Genomic DNA, 13,648 nt, shown 5'->3' on the forward strand with positions numbered 1-13,648 from the left:
GCCTACATAAGACAAAGCCCCAAATAACGGGACTGTCCCTATAAAACCGGGACATCTGGTCACCCTACTCACATTCTTAAATTATGCATGTGCCTAAGTGCTTTGCTGGATCAGGGCCTTACATCTGTAGCCTGTTTTTTCTGTTTTAATGCCTAATCAACCCCTGAAGTGCCCGGTGGTATATGATACATATGTTTGGATAAGCAGCATCAGTGAGTTTCAGCCCTTCCCACCAGCCTGTTTGAAGCAGATTCATCATAATAAGGGGCTATCAAGAGCACACTTATTTGGAAAAGGGTGAGTCAGTCCTAGAATGGCCACTGTGGAAAGGAGCTACATTTAGTTACCATTAAGAAGCTGACATTTACCAACAGCTACCTTATTTCTTATTCTTAGTACAGGAAAAAGCTATGGTAGCTAAGATACTATTGTGTGGGAACTGCTGGCACATGCTGGATGTTTGAAAGCTGACCGTGGTAGAATGAAGAACAAAGAAACCCTCAATTTTGTCTGTCATTCCTCAGCTAAACTCAACAGCACCTCAGAGACCATCCTCCGCTCTTCTGAGTGCAGGTCAATGATAAGTGATTAGATTCCACGCCAGTTGGTGTCTGGTCAGAGTCCACTGTGCTCAATAACGCAGCCCGACAGATTCTACTGCCAGAGTTTTGCTTCTGGTTAGCAACATAGTTAATTGTGGCTGTGAGGTTGCATTTTTATTTTAACCACTTTGTTTCCCTTGAGCCTGCACCCACAGAACGAACCCCATTCCTTTAGCTCTCCCTTTGTCAAAGGCTCTTGGTCACAACGAACATCTCTCAGGTCACGTAGGATATGGACAGACGTCACTCAGCAGCAAGGGTTACTCGAGAGGAATGAATGGCGTTTCTTACCCCTAACAGCTGCTGTCCTTTGTCCACTCAACACATAGTCCAGATCTACCTAGGGAAGGGTAGGCACTCACCAAAAGGAGGTCATTTTTTTGGTGAGTTTTGGTAACAGGTATTTCAAGTCTCTCCCGGATACTCAAGTGCTGCATTGTTAAACATACAAGGGCCATATTCTGGCACCTCTTTCCATCCCACCTGAGCCTACCTGGCTTCAGAGGTGTAACTTGGGGTGGAATCTGGTTCAGAGTATTAAAAATTCTTTTAACAAAGAGTGAAAGATGATGGCAAATCCATCATGTGAATATCTTCACAGTTACCAAAATAAGCTAACTAGAAGAGCAAAACTATTCTCTTAAAAAGTGATGGTCTGAGACATTCGTTGTACAATAGTGTGGAACTATCCACTCAGCTAGGGGAAACAGCTAGGATGTGCGTGATGGAACTACAGAGTGAAGAAATAAATACAATTACTCCCAAGAACCCCAGAATGTTGTTACCATTATGTCTACGCACATAGCCAAAGGGCTTAGTGATGCTATATTTGAAGCAGAGAGGTAGGGGGAAAAAACCTCAACAAAAACATCAGTGTTTTAATGTAACCTGTTTAATATAGAAGAAAATGTTCTAACCTGTCTGGGTTGAGATGGCAAAGCAGCAGGCTGCATATGTCTCTGCATCCGAGGTGGCTGCATCAGTTGTCGAAGATGTTGCTCGATAAACGGGGTATTATTAGTCTGTGGAGACTGTTGTGTGGCTGGAGCTTGCTGCTGTTGCTGGAGATAGTGAATAAGGGATTGCTGCCCTGGATTGGCAGTCATGGGTGACATCTTTGGAGTAGTTGACTCCGATGCAAAATGAGACAGTGGTTTGGTGTTATTGAAAGAAAACTGGTCTTGGGGAACAGGACTCTCATTCTGCAAGCCATTAGATGGCTGCTGCATAATTATGTTCATGTTTTTGGACTGGTTTGTAGTCATCAATTTAAAAAGAGAGCTTTGCATACTGGTGGGATTGCTGGTGGGAGTGATGTTAGGAATTAATGTATTTTGAGGACTAAATGGCTGCTGATGCAGAGCTGGGCTTGACAGTTTTTCTGGCCTGTAAGGTGGGGAGGGTCCAGTATTCGTGGAGGCCATGCTGGAAACCAAATTGTTCTGTGGACTTTTAATATTGTTGGTTGGGAGGCTGGTTGAAGTCATATTGGATAGTATGGAATTCTGGGGGCTGAAAGGCTGCTGGTTAAGCGCTGGACTGGAAAGCTTCTCTGACCCATATGGTGGGGAGGGCCCGCTGGACGGGTTGTTACTGGAAGCCATGCTTGAAAGCAGAGCGTTTTGAGGACTTTGAATATTGTTTCCTGGTAAACTATTAGAAGCCATGCCAGACACCATGACATTTTGAGGGCTGAAAGGTTGATGGAGGGGGGATGATCCCGGCCTGTAAGGCGGAGAAAGACCTGGAGTGGACATGGTTGGCCAGTTGGGAGCCTGTACTTGCTGTTTAGTAGTAGACACTTGTTTGCTTGCTGCCAGCTGCTTTAGTTGCTGTGCATGCCAGTTAGATGTAGGCATGTTGGGCAAGGGTACTGGCAGAATAGACTGTGCCTGGTTCTTATTCTGTGCTGCCGAAGAGATGGGTGATACAACAGCTTTGTTTGGGGGAGGAACCGGATAATTAGCCCCAACAGATGAAGGCCTCATTTGGGGTGATCCTCCACTTGTTGGATTGCAACCTGGAGAAAAATCTTTGTTTGCAATGTGGTTCTCCAAGTGAGATGTCTGCGGAGAGGACTTTGGTGTGGTGCTTATGCTCGACTGTGGGTGGCTCAGACCAAGCGGCTCTTCGGTCTTGCTTCCCAAGATCTTCTCAAGATCCAGCTCATTAGGAGAAGGATCAGGCATTTTTGTCAGCTCTTCTAACAGATCTTGCAATTCCTGGTCCACAGACTGCATGTTGTTTCCTTTCTCATCATAGTGAGCAACATTATTCTGTCCACCTATTGTCCCTTTCTGTCCTATTTCTGTGTTGGGTGGTACCGAAAATGGAGAACCAATGCCACTGCCATTCATGTGATTGTTTTCAAGCAGCACTGAATGACCAGCTACTCCCATGGAAGAAGTGCTGTGATTGGTAGAGAATGGAGAGTTCTGCATATCTGGACATGACACATTGGGATTGGTCTCTTGGCCCATAGATAGAGTTACATCATCAAGACAGAGTCTCTTATTGTCGCTTGGGAAAATGACATCGGGCATGCCACTGGAAGCAGGGGAGCTGTCATCTTCCAGTTTTCTCTTAATGGATCCCTGTAACTGCAAGAAAAGGACATGTTATTGGCCTTATACCACATTCGAAAGTTGCAAGGTGAAATACTGAGACAGAGCAATATTGAAAATTAAAAACTTACAATGGAAAAACAGACCTACTGGGACAAAGTCAGCCAGGATTTAAGTGGACGCAACTGTACTGAAGTCAACAGAGTTGCAACCAGTCAGACAAGTGCTAAATTTGACATGTTAGTCTTAAACTGGATGTTAAAAGTGTAAAATATTGTCTGTCTTGTGAATAATAGAATTTTAAAAAATACTTTCTGGTACCATTTCAATGAAGACATTATGCTCCCTGCATAACACACATGCCAACATTTTTATGGAAACTATTTTTTTGTCTAAACAATGGTAGAGTTGAATAGAATCATGGATTAAAGTTGGTGACCCAGTGCCAACAATGGGTATTAAGTTCAGACCTGAGACAGCTAAACTATTTTACATTCTTTAAAGACACGACATGTGACTTTTCTAAACAAAGCAAAACAACCCTCAAATATCTAAACAAATTTTGATCTTTCAAGCTCCCCAGCCACAGATCTTTCAGACTTCAAACACCAAACAGCAGCTAAAATCTTAATTTCGGTTTCTTATAAATGCACTCTAGCCCCAACTTTGCTTAAGATCAGGCTTGACAAAGCCCTGGCTGGGATGATTTAGTTGGGGATTGGTCCTGCTTCGAGCAGGGGGTTGGACTAGATGACCTCCTGAGGTCCCTTCCAACCCTGATATTCAATGATTCTATGATATGAAGGACTGCCGCTCCTTCACAAAACCTACAGGGTTTGTAAAATACAAAAAGGCACATGAAAAACTCGATACTCGCTAAATGTTGAATTAAAAATCCAGTAACCTTGACAAATATGATCACACTTCATACTTTATGTAAAGAAAGTGAAGCTGAAAACAATAGCTCTTTAATGCTCCATTGACATGACACGCCAGTCTTTTCTAAATGTAATTATCTGTGGTCCTTACTTTAATATCCAGGGCCTGTGGGTCGTAAGATTAATCAGTCATTAACACTGCTGCTTCAATTTAAAGGCATTACAAGTACGTTATTTATCAAGAGAGAGATATTGCATTTCGAAGTTACCTAAATACCAACAGGCAAATAATAAAAAAGCCATAGTTTCCTCTTAAATCTTTTAAAGATAATACAAAAATTGCAAGCCTCTTCCAGGCCTGGTCTACACGTTAATGTATGTCAACACTCTGCTGCAGTGTGGATTACAGGGTTGGGCACTGCAGAGCGCGCCGAAGTGTCGCAATGGCTGCTGCTTGCGCAAACTAAAAGGTAGCTAGTTGGCGCCATCGTTGACCACACAGGGCAGTGAGATCGCAACACTCTGATGCGCTCTGCAGTTCCCACCCACATATTCCACAATGCAGCACACTTTGCCGGCCTAGCTATGCTGGTTAGGAGCGTAGGGGGGAAATAAATAGATACATAAATAAAATAAAAATCAAACCACTAACCAATGTAGCTATGCCAGCAAAAGCCCTACTGTAGACACAGTTATACGAGGCAAAGAGTCCTCTTGCCTGGTTAGTTTGTTTGTTTGGAGAACTGATATAAGCTATGCTGGCAAGAACTTCCATGTATCAGCTATGTCTCCACTTGGAGGGTTTGCTAATAGAGCGATTTGCAGACTTTTCTTGTGCAGACAAGGTCGTAGAAGCATGCAGGGGTGTAGTGTTAGAAGCGAATGTAACTGTACAGTTTCTACAGCTCTGTTATTCAGTTGGTAACATGTGTGCAGGGCACTCAGACAGAAATAAAACAAATCTTTCAAACAGGCATCTCTTCTTCTGAGGGAGCTCTAAAACAATCAGGTCCTCTCAATCATTCATGGTTATTAAAGCAACCTCACAGCACTTTTGCAAGAATATAAGCATTAACCCCAATGTCATGACCAAACTGCACCCAGGTTTATCAACAAAAACTCCCACTCTAGTTTACTTTATTGTTATGTCTTATTTATATTATGGTGGCACCTAAAGGCCCCAGCCAACCCCACCATGGTGGGCACTGTACCTCCATCTAGTAAAAGACAATCACTCCCCAAAGAGCTTAAAATCCAAAAGGACAAACAAAAGTGAGTCTTCTCTTCCCCACTGGTGCAGATCCCTGCATGTCAGCAGTAGACGAATATTCCCCATTATGCAATATTAAGCACACACATCAGTGCTCTACAAATGTAGACGGTCATCCACTGCAGCATGCCATGGCCCCTTTCAGAAGCATGGCCCCAATTAAACAGTTGGTCCTGCTTCCTGAGAATTATATTTTCTCCCCTTAGAAGCCATGTCAAGGAGACTGCCAACTTTGAAATGACCCTTGTAAGCATATCCCCAATTTTAACCTCAGCACTGAGTCCTAACATAGAGAAGCAACAGACAAAGTTCAGGTCTCCCTGAAGAATCTCTTAAATCCTTCAGCACCTTTTGCTCACTCTGACCATAATGCATGTTAACATGTCCCAGGTTAAGTGAATAGCTTTACATTGGCTGTTTTTTTCTCTCAGGGAGGAGCTAGAGGGTAGGTTTTGTGCAACTCCACATCTGCTCCCAAGCGATTGCTCATGCTGGGTTCCAGAGACTTTATTTTGTCATCTCTCCATTTCAATGGCTGGGGAGGAAGGTGCTTGTTAATGGGGCCTGTAGTATCGTTCATTTGTGAACAAGGCTTATGATTATCATCAAATATAGATGGTGCGATACCTCCACTTTCTCAGTGTGCAGCTCAGAGAGATTTGGAGGAAAGTGAGATGGCAGAGGATCAATCAGGTGGTGATGCTCCAGGGTTTGGGGGTAAAGGGGAATATCAGGGAGTATGGTAGGGGTAGTTCCTGCCCATGTTTTGGATGGAGTTGGTCTACCCTTTGCCTATAAAAGCAACATTTGGGGCCTAGGGCCAAGAAAGCCTTTTTCATTCTCTCAGATATGGGCCTTATTACAGTGATCCATGACTTTGTGACCTCCCAACTGCATTACTTCAATGGGCTCTACATGGGCTGCACCTGAAAACCACTTGGAAGTTAGAGTTGGTGCAGAATATGAGCACCTGCTTGTTAAACGTGTTAATTAAAAGGAACACACACCAGTTATTCGACAACTGTACTAGATTCCTGTTGTCTTCTGACTTTGGTCTATAGAAACCTATGAAGTTTGATTCCTGACTGTGAGAGACACAACTTCTCTCCTTGCCACACCCAATGACAGCTATTGCACTTTAAAGTGTGTAGATGCAAGCATCTGGGGGTTTCTGGCAGAGCATGCTCAACGAAGGATTATAGATTGTCATTTGCTTATTCCACTGACCTGACACAGCCTAAGTCTGGTGATCATTAGAAAACGGCACAAGCCCTAGGTCTGATGATGGATGGGCTGCTGGGTGGGAAATCAGGTGTTTGTTTTTTGTTTATCTGAAGTGCCCCCTTTCTTGCTCTGATAAAAATGGGCTGAAGTGGTATGTTTGAATAGACGTTGCCCAAGCTCTCCGAGACATGTCAGTAAGGCACAGCTATGTAAATCTAAAGACACACATTTAGAGAACTTTCCATTACTTCCTTCCCAGCCTCCAAAATAAACACATTGTGATCCCAAGCAGCACCCCAGGAAACCTTGGGCAGGAAAACTGAGGGGTGTCTCCCATACATGGCCAACTGAATTACTGGCATGTCTGTCCTGGCTCTTGAGTTTACTGCGCAGAATTTCGGCTTTCAGAACACTTAGAAAAGCCACTTAATTGTTGCACTGGGGAGCAAGTGTGAAGAGAATAGGAAAACCCCATTACCCCCTTGAATTACTAGAAACAGGACTCCATAGACTAAGGCCAGAATTTTCAGAAGGGCTCAGCATCCACAGGGAATTTTTAAAACCTTTCAGCATGCTGGGTACTGAACTCTTGTGGCAAATCCAGCCATAAGTGTCCCAACGGAATTTGCTGGGTGCAGAGTTCTGTTGATAAGCAAGACCTTATATAGATTCCTAAATCAGAGTTAAGATCATTTGAAAATCCACCCCCAACTGAGTTCTGACCCCTGGCAAATCTGCCTCTAAGTCTCAAGTATTACTTAAGCTTTTAAAAACTGCTTTTTAGTATAATAAAATGTCTACAGGATTTTTTTTTTTAATATGCAAAAGATCTTGGCATTTCACTTTCATGGTGAGTATTTACAGCTAGTGCCCATAAAACGCACAGGGCCAAATTCACTACTGGTGTAAGTGGGTGTAATTCCACTGAATTCAGCAGAGTTGTATTCGCTTATGACAGGTCTGAATACTGCCCCATATCTGCAAGGTTAAAATACCACCTTTGAAGCATCCCAAGCAAATAAAAGATGGCAATATTATACCGGGCACTTCTTTATTCGTTATCAGCTAGGTGTGGAAATCGCTCATTGGATTTGATATTATATTATATAAAGGTATGCTTAAGTATTCCATGCTCAAGCACACATGATTCATTACTCATTTACAGTACACACTATGCCGCCTTGGTATCTCTGCTATGAGCCTGCTAGATTTTTCTCCCCAACTCCCTAAATCCCATTTGAATGCTTTCACTGGAAAATACAGTACATTAACATGCTGCTGTGGCAGTTCTGACAAGTACAGGGGAGAGAAATTCAGTTTCACGTTACAGAGACACTTGCTAGTTTAGCTAATCTGATTGTAGTGGCAGCAGATCATCACGGCTGTGCTAGGACGTCCATATCCAGGAGCCCCTGGGTGAACCAATTCAATCAGCTGCTCATTGCAGGCCCTTATCAATCAAGTTATGATGGGGCATCTCCAGACCAAGACTTCTTGGGGGTGCATACATGTCCTTCTCATACTCTTTCTTCACTTGCCTTACTGCCAGCTTCCCTTGCCTGGTATTGGCTCCTCCTAGGGGAAAGGGTTGTTTTACTACAACTCACTCCCCGTTTCCTTTGAGATCATTTTGAGATTGCTTTTCATTATCTGGCAACAAATAAATCAGAATAGCAATCAAAACGTGTTCTGCCCCATTCTGTGCTGGCTATTATGCAGGCAAGCTCGATTTGGCAATGAATGCATGTATATAAATAATTGCGCTGATTGACTACTGTACACGGCTAATTCTGTAAAAGCTTCATTCATACACACAAACAAGGACTAAACAGACAAGCGACCAATGTGCTCTCATGTGACCTTGTGAAAATTCATTAAAATGCATTAGAGTGCACATGATAGCCTCTTAAGAAACATTTGGGAAGCAAAGGCAGCCCTTCTGATTTTTGCCAAATTAAACTATGAAGCCTCCATTATCTCTGGTCTGCTTTTAAAAACGAGACTATGACACTGTCCCAGTTTTACTTTTATCTCAGAATGAGAAGGCTGCATTTCTGGGAAAGGCTGAAAGTTACAAACAAGTAGCACTGCTAGCTCATAATGGTAGTATAACGAGAATAAATAACTGTTTACACTGCTCCTTCCAAGTAAGCTTTTCAGCTGTGGTTATAAGTATCTAATCTGCCACACACAACCTGCGAGTAGAGAAACAATCCTCTGTCTGTGTGTCCGGGTGCACGCACACGCTTCAGTCTCAGTGGCGCAAGGAATGAAAGGCAGATTCAGTGAGACACGGCCAGACTTTCCCTGCACCAGCCCAAGATCAGGGCACCCATCTTAAACCAACTGAGGGCTGCACTGGCCTTTTATCGGGAGCCCGGTGGGCTACACCTAGTTTAAATGGATGTGGGGCAGATTGAAGCGATGGATAATGGAGGCTGCTCACACCAAGCTGGAGTGTCACCATAGTGGGATCTGCAGTCTCTTTGCATGGCACTTTCATATATTTAGTGATGCCAACCCTCCAGGTTTGTCCTGGAGTTTCCAGGAATTAAAGATTAATCTTTAATTAAATATTATGTCACGTGATGAAACCTCCAGGAATATGTCCGACCAAAACTGGCAACCTTACATAGTTCATTAGTATTTTGATAATGGTAATTCCCACCCTGTGCCAGACACTTTCCAAAACACAGAGAGGAAGGCCCTGAAGAGCTTTGTCTAAAGCAGAGAAAGCTGAAAGGTGCAAGCGGTAAACACTGAAGCAGAGAAATCAGATTGAGAAGAGAGACAGGTAGCATGATTCCATTTATTAAAATGTCTAATTGAATAAGCCTCCCTGCCTGTCTGCCTAGTCATTCAGCTTCATTTCTTTCTTTAAAAATAGGAGCTATCCATGTAAGCCAACCTTCCCCGCCCCTACTGCAGCCTACATTAATTCCCTACCACTTGTTCCTCTGCACCCCCAGACCCTGAAAGAAAAGCGCCAACTGGGTTGAAATGCAGGACTCAGTGGGGCTTCATTTCTTCCAACCTGGCTGCCATCAGACCCCTCCTTCCATTAGAAACACACTGAAGCTATAGCAACGATGGAGACATTCTTAATTTAGGTCAACGCTATGCAGAGATAATCATTAGGGAGGAAAAAATGGAACTACTAAACCTACTGTTGAGTAAGACAGTTCTGACTGGCTTTTACAGCACATTGCAGATTCAGGCCCTGATTTATGGCAATCACAAGACACGGATTGCGGATCCCTGATCCTTGGCTCCAGTGGGGCCTTATCCAACTTCCACATTGGTATTCGCCTCTTCCCCTGATGCCCCTGCCAAAAAATTTTGGTTACTATATAAAAACCACCCCCGCCCCCTTCCCCCAAACAGACAGGCATAAAAACACAAAGGAAAGACGTGAAATGTCAATACTGTTGCATTTTTACTGGAGGGACTATGGGAAGAGCAGATGCATGGAGCATAAGGAAGTGGTCCTGTGTATGTAAGGAAATAGTAAACACACTTCTACTGAGATCACTTGGGATACATTAGAAATGTCCTATCAAATGCACTGCCATTTCTTACCTTTTGCTAGTGAATGACTAACATATGGTCACATTCGTATTTGCTCGTCGAGCTGCTCTGCTGTAGTGCTTTAGCAAAGATGCTATTTTGCCAACGGGAGAGCTCCTCCCATCAGCGTTGTTAACCCACCTCCCCAAGAGGAGGTAGCCCTGCCGAAGGGAGAAACTCTCCCATTGACATAACGCTATCTACACCAGCGGTTAGGTCGGTATAACTGCGTCGCTCAGGGGGGTGGATTTTCACACCCCTGAACGACGTAGTTACACTAGTATAATTTTGTAGAGTAGGCCTGGCCTCAGTCCTTACAAAAGTCTCCGTTGGGATAGCCAGAAGAGCTGATTCTTTAGCCCAGCTAGTGCAGCCCTCACCTTCGAATGCTGAGGATCCCCCAGGTGGGCACTTAAAGCCGTGTTAGAGGCTCTCCAAAATACCAAGGACATTCGATCTCCAAATTTTTTACAAACATATTTTCTTCCTCTCGGGCACCTGACCATGGCAAGGAATTTAATTATGCCACAGACTGTGCATGTATACCATTACCCCTACTGGGTGGAATCAGAACTGCTCGTGTGTATGGTCCTTACACTGCTAACAGCTACAGGTAATTTTCCTTTCGCCGAAAACTGTAAGAGACTTGTGCTTTGGAAGGAAAATCTGGGTTCTACCCCTGCTTCTACGAGGAAGCTGGGCAGTCATGGCCTGCATCACAACGACAAACGTGATCTCTTAGCCGGCCACAGATTTGATACTTTTTGCAAATAAACACAACTCAGTAGAAACAAAAGCTTCCACCGATTACCACTGGGTGCGATTCAACCTACGCTAGCAGTTCAACATCCACACAGCCTGCTTTGAGGGGGAGAGCAGTTTGAGAGGAGGCCACCATTTTGAACTGTAGCCTTGACACAGCCCACACTGGACTCCTGTTTTGCAACCATTTCACTTTCTTTTGCCTTCACTCCCTCTGCTCTCACCCTGAACAGTAGTACAGGGAGATTCCTTCCTCTCTCGGTTTGATAGCACCAATTGAACATACCCGTTGGGTCTTTCAAAGGGGCTGAAGAGAGTCAGTCACCCAGCTCTCACTGAAATTCAATGAGAGTTGGGTCCCTCTTTGAAAAATCCCTCTTTCTAGGACATTTATGTTCCTTTGGTTAAAGTCAGGAGACAGCCCGGCTGTTAAAATACAGCCGACCATCAGGAAGGAAGTTAGACTCTCTAAGTAGCCATCAGCATTCTCCAGCATTCTGAGAGCTTTACACAAAAAGCTCTCTAGGCAGCACAAGGGTGCTTCAGAAAACTAGGGAATTCAGGTCACCAACTAGCTGCCAAAGACATAACGTGTCTGAATAATGGTGAGAGGGAGCGTGCTTAACTTTTGAGAAGAAGGGACAGGTCATGTAACCCCCACTCAGGCTAAGCAGAATGGAAGAGCTACACTTTGATACACTGAATTGCGAATTTTAAGCTAAAAGCACAGGTTTTCTTTGAAGAACCACTGCAAACCATGATTGTGGGATTGGTTGGTTTGGTTTTGAATGTAAAATCAGAATCTATGATTTGCTAAACTGCACTGACTGGAGTGCATCTCTCTTCTCTTTTTTTTTTAAATGCTAGACACTGTCAAAACTAGATGTGGTATGCATTTGCCAGTGGCAAACTGTTTGCAGCACTCAGCCATCAAAACTTCAGTCTCTGTGGCTTCAACAAACTTTGACGAGAGCTATCTGCACATCAGCCCAAAATGTTTCTATCTGTTCAGACAAAAGCAGCAGTGTAATGTGAAAACGAGGCTGCCAATTTTCCATTTACACAGATAAACTTCGCTGAATTCTTTACCGTGTTGTAAACGTACAGATTGGAAGGATTTTCACCTCTGCAATGACTCAAAATTCCACAATCCAGATGTAGATTTATGATCTACTAATCCATGAAAACTCTCAATTAAAAATAAAGATAAGAATTCCACTGGGCATTTTATGACAAAGAACAGTTACCATGAAGTGGTTAGGATATGCATTCACATTTTTTAAAATGGCAGTGGTTACTTAGTACTCTGCCCAAACGAAAAGATGGACAGCCTGCAGGTGAAAGGTTGGCTGCCTTAGGGCACATGGACAATGAAAAAACCAGACAAGATGCTCAGTTGCAGATATGTTCAAGGAGTAGGGGCCCATGACAGTCAGCTAGGTAAGAACCTGCCACCATGTTAAGAGGTATGCCGGCTTAGCATATCCCTGAATATCATTCCTGTGGGCCCAATTGCATTCTGGTGGCCAAAGTTGACATTACAGGGGTTCATCCAAGAAGAAATACCAACTTCTGAATAGAGAGTAATCTGAGAAGCCACGGGGGCCATATCTACACTAGGAAAAAATGTCTGTTTTTACTGTGTGCTAGAATCCTACTATAGACAACGGTAGTTGTAGGTTTTCTGTTTTGTTTTTATTAAGGCAGAGTTACAATAAAACATTAACATATTATTGTGACGCTGTATAAAAGATGGGTGACAATTTATTATTGATACCATTATTATATAATTACTACAAAACTTGTACAAAGTAGAAATCATGTAAGGTACCAAGGGAAATGTTACAGTCTGTCAAGTATGATTATTCAGGTTAAATCTACGTATCAGCCAATATTTGTAACTTTAGATACAAAGCTATGTATTTGTATCTCAAATGTGTTTGTTCTTGGGGTAACATCCACAAGGTAGTTTACATCCAGTCTCAACAGCCCATTGTGAATGGACTAGTCAAAGCTTGACAGGTCATTCAGAAAAATTAACTCTCCAGATAGCTCTTCTTGAGGACACCCTTGTGATTCAACAAGGCCTGTAAGGGCACGTGATGTGGACATGTGACCTTGGACTACACCTTTTTTAGTAACTTTCCATATATGGTGGCCTTGTTTGGGACAGTAAATTTCAATGCACATGGCAGAAGATATAAAAGACACTCAAGATATCTCTATTTTCCTCATTTCTGCTCCATTTCTCTGGACTGTGGATTTACAACTAAATGGAGTATTTTGAACAATGGACTGAGGACTGGCCAATCTTTTGGAAGTTATCAGAGAGACTTTTGCAAGCCAGAATGATCACTGCTATGATCCTGATCTATGAACATTGAAAATCATTTGTATGTATAGGATTCTTTAACCATTCAATACACCTCTTCTTTTCTTTTATTAAGAAAAACTTTAGTTAGCTTACTAAATTGGCTGACAGCGTGATATTTCAGTAAGATCTGAAATACATCTTGACCAAGATGGGGGGAGGTAAGTGTCTGATCCTTTGGGATTGGAAGAACCTTAAGTCTGGTGAATAGGGTTTTCAGTAACCTCTCACTATATTAGATCTGTGTGTCTGGATGAGAGCCAAGGGACTGGAATGCCTAAAGGAGACTGTCTTTGGCTTCTGGTTAACCAGTATGGTGCTACAGAAGCTCCTTTGTTATTGGTTTGGTGAATCTAAGTATAGAATAAACCACCAGTTTTGGGGGATTGTCTGCCCTGTTTCTTACAGTC

At 43.1% G+C, this 13,648-nt stretch overlaps 1 protein-coding gene across 5 annotated transcripts in view; it reads right to left on the reverse strand.

Moving 5' to 3' along the window:
- MAMLD1 (mastermind like domain containing 1) overlaps positions 1–13,648 on the reverse strand; it is a 349,448-nt gene that overhangs the window by 35,805 nt on the left and 299,995 nt on the right. For all 5 annotated transcript variants that reach the window (XM_073358364.2, XM_073358362.1, XM_073358363.1 and 2 more), the window contains one exon: positions 1,520–3,202. In XM_073358364.2, the coding sequence (XP_073214465.1) occupies positions 1,520–3,145 (1,626 nt within the window). In that variant the 5' untranslated portion in view covers positions 3,146–3,202. The remainder of the gene's footprint in view (positions 1–1,519; positions 3,203–13,648) is intronic.

This window comes from Lepidochelys kempii, chromosome 9 (assembly GCF_965140285.1).
Source record: "Lepidochelys kempii isolate rLepKem1 chromosome 9, rLepKem1.hap1, whole genome shotgun sequence".
NCBI lineage: Eukaryota > Metazoa > Chordata > Testudines > Cheloniidae > Lepidochelys > Lepidochelys kempii.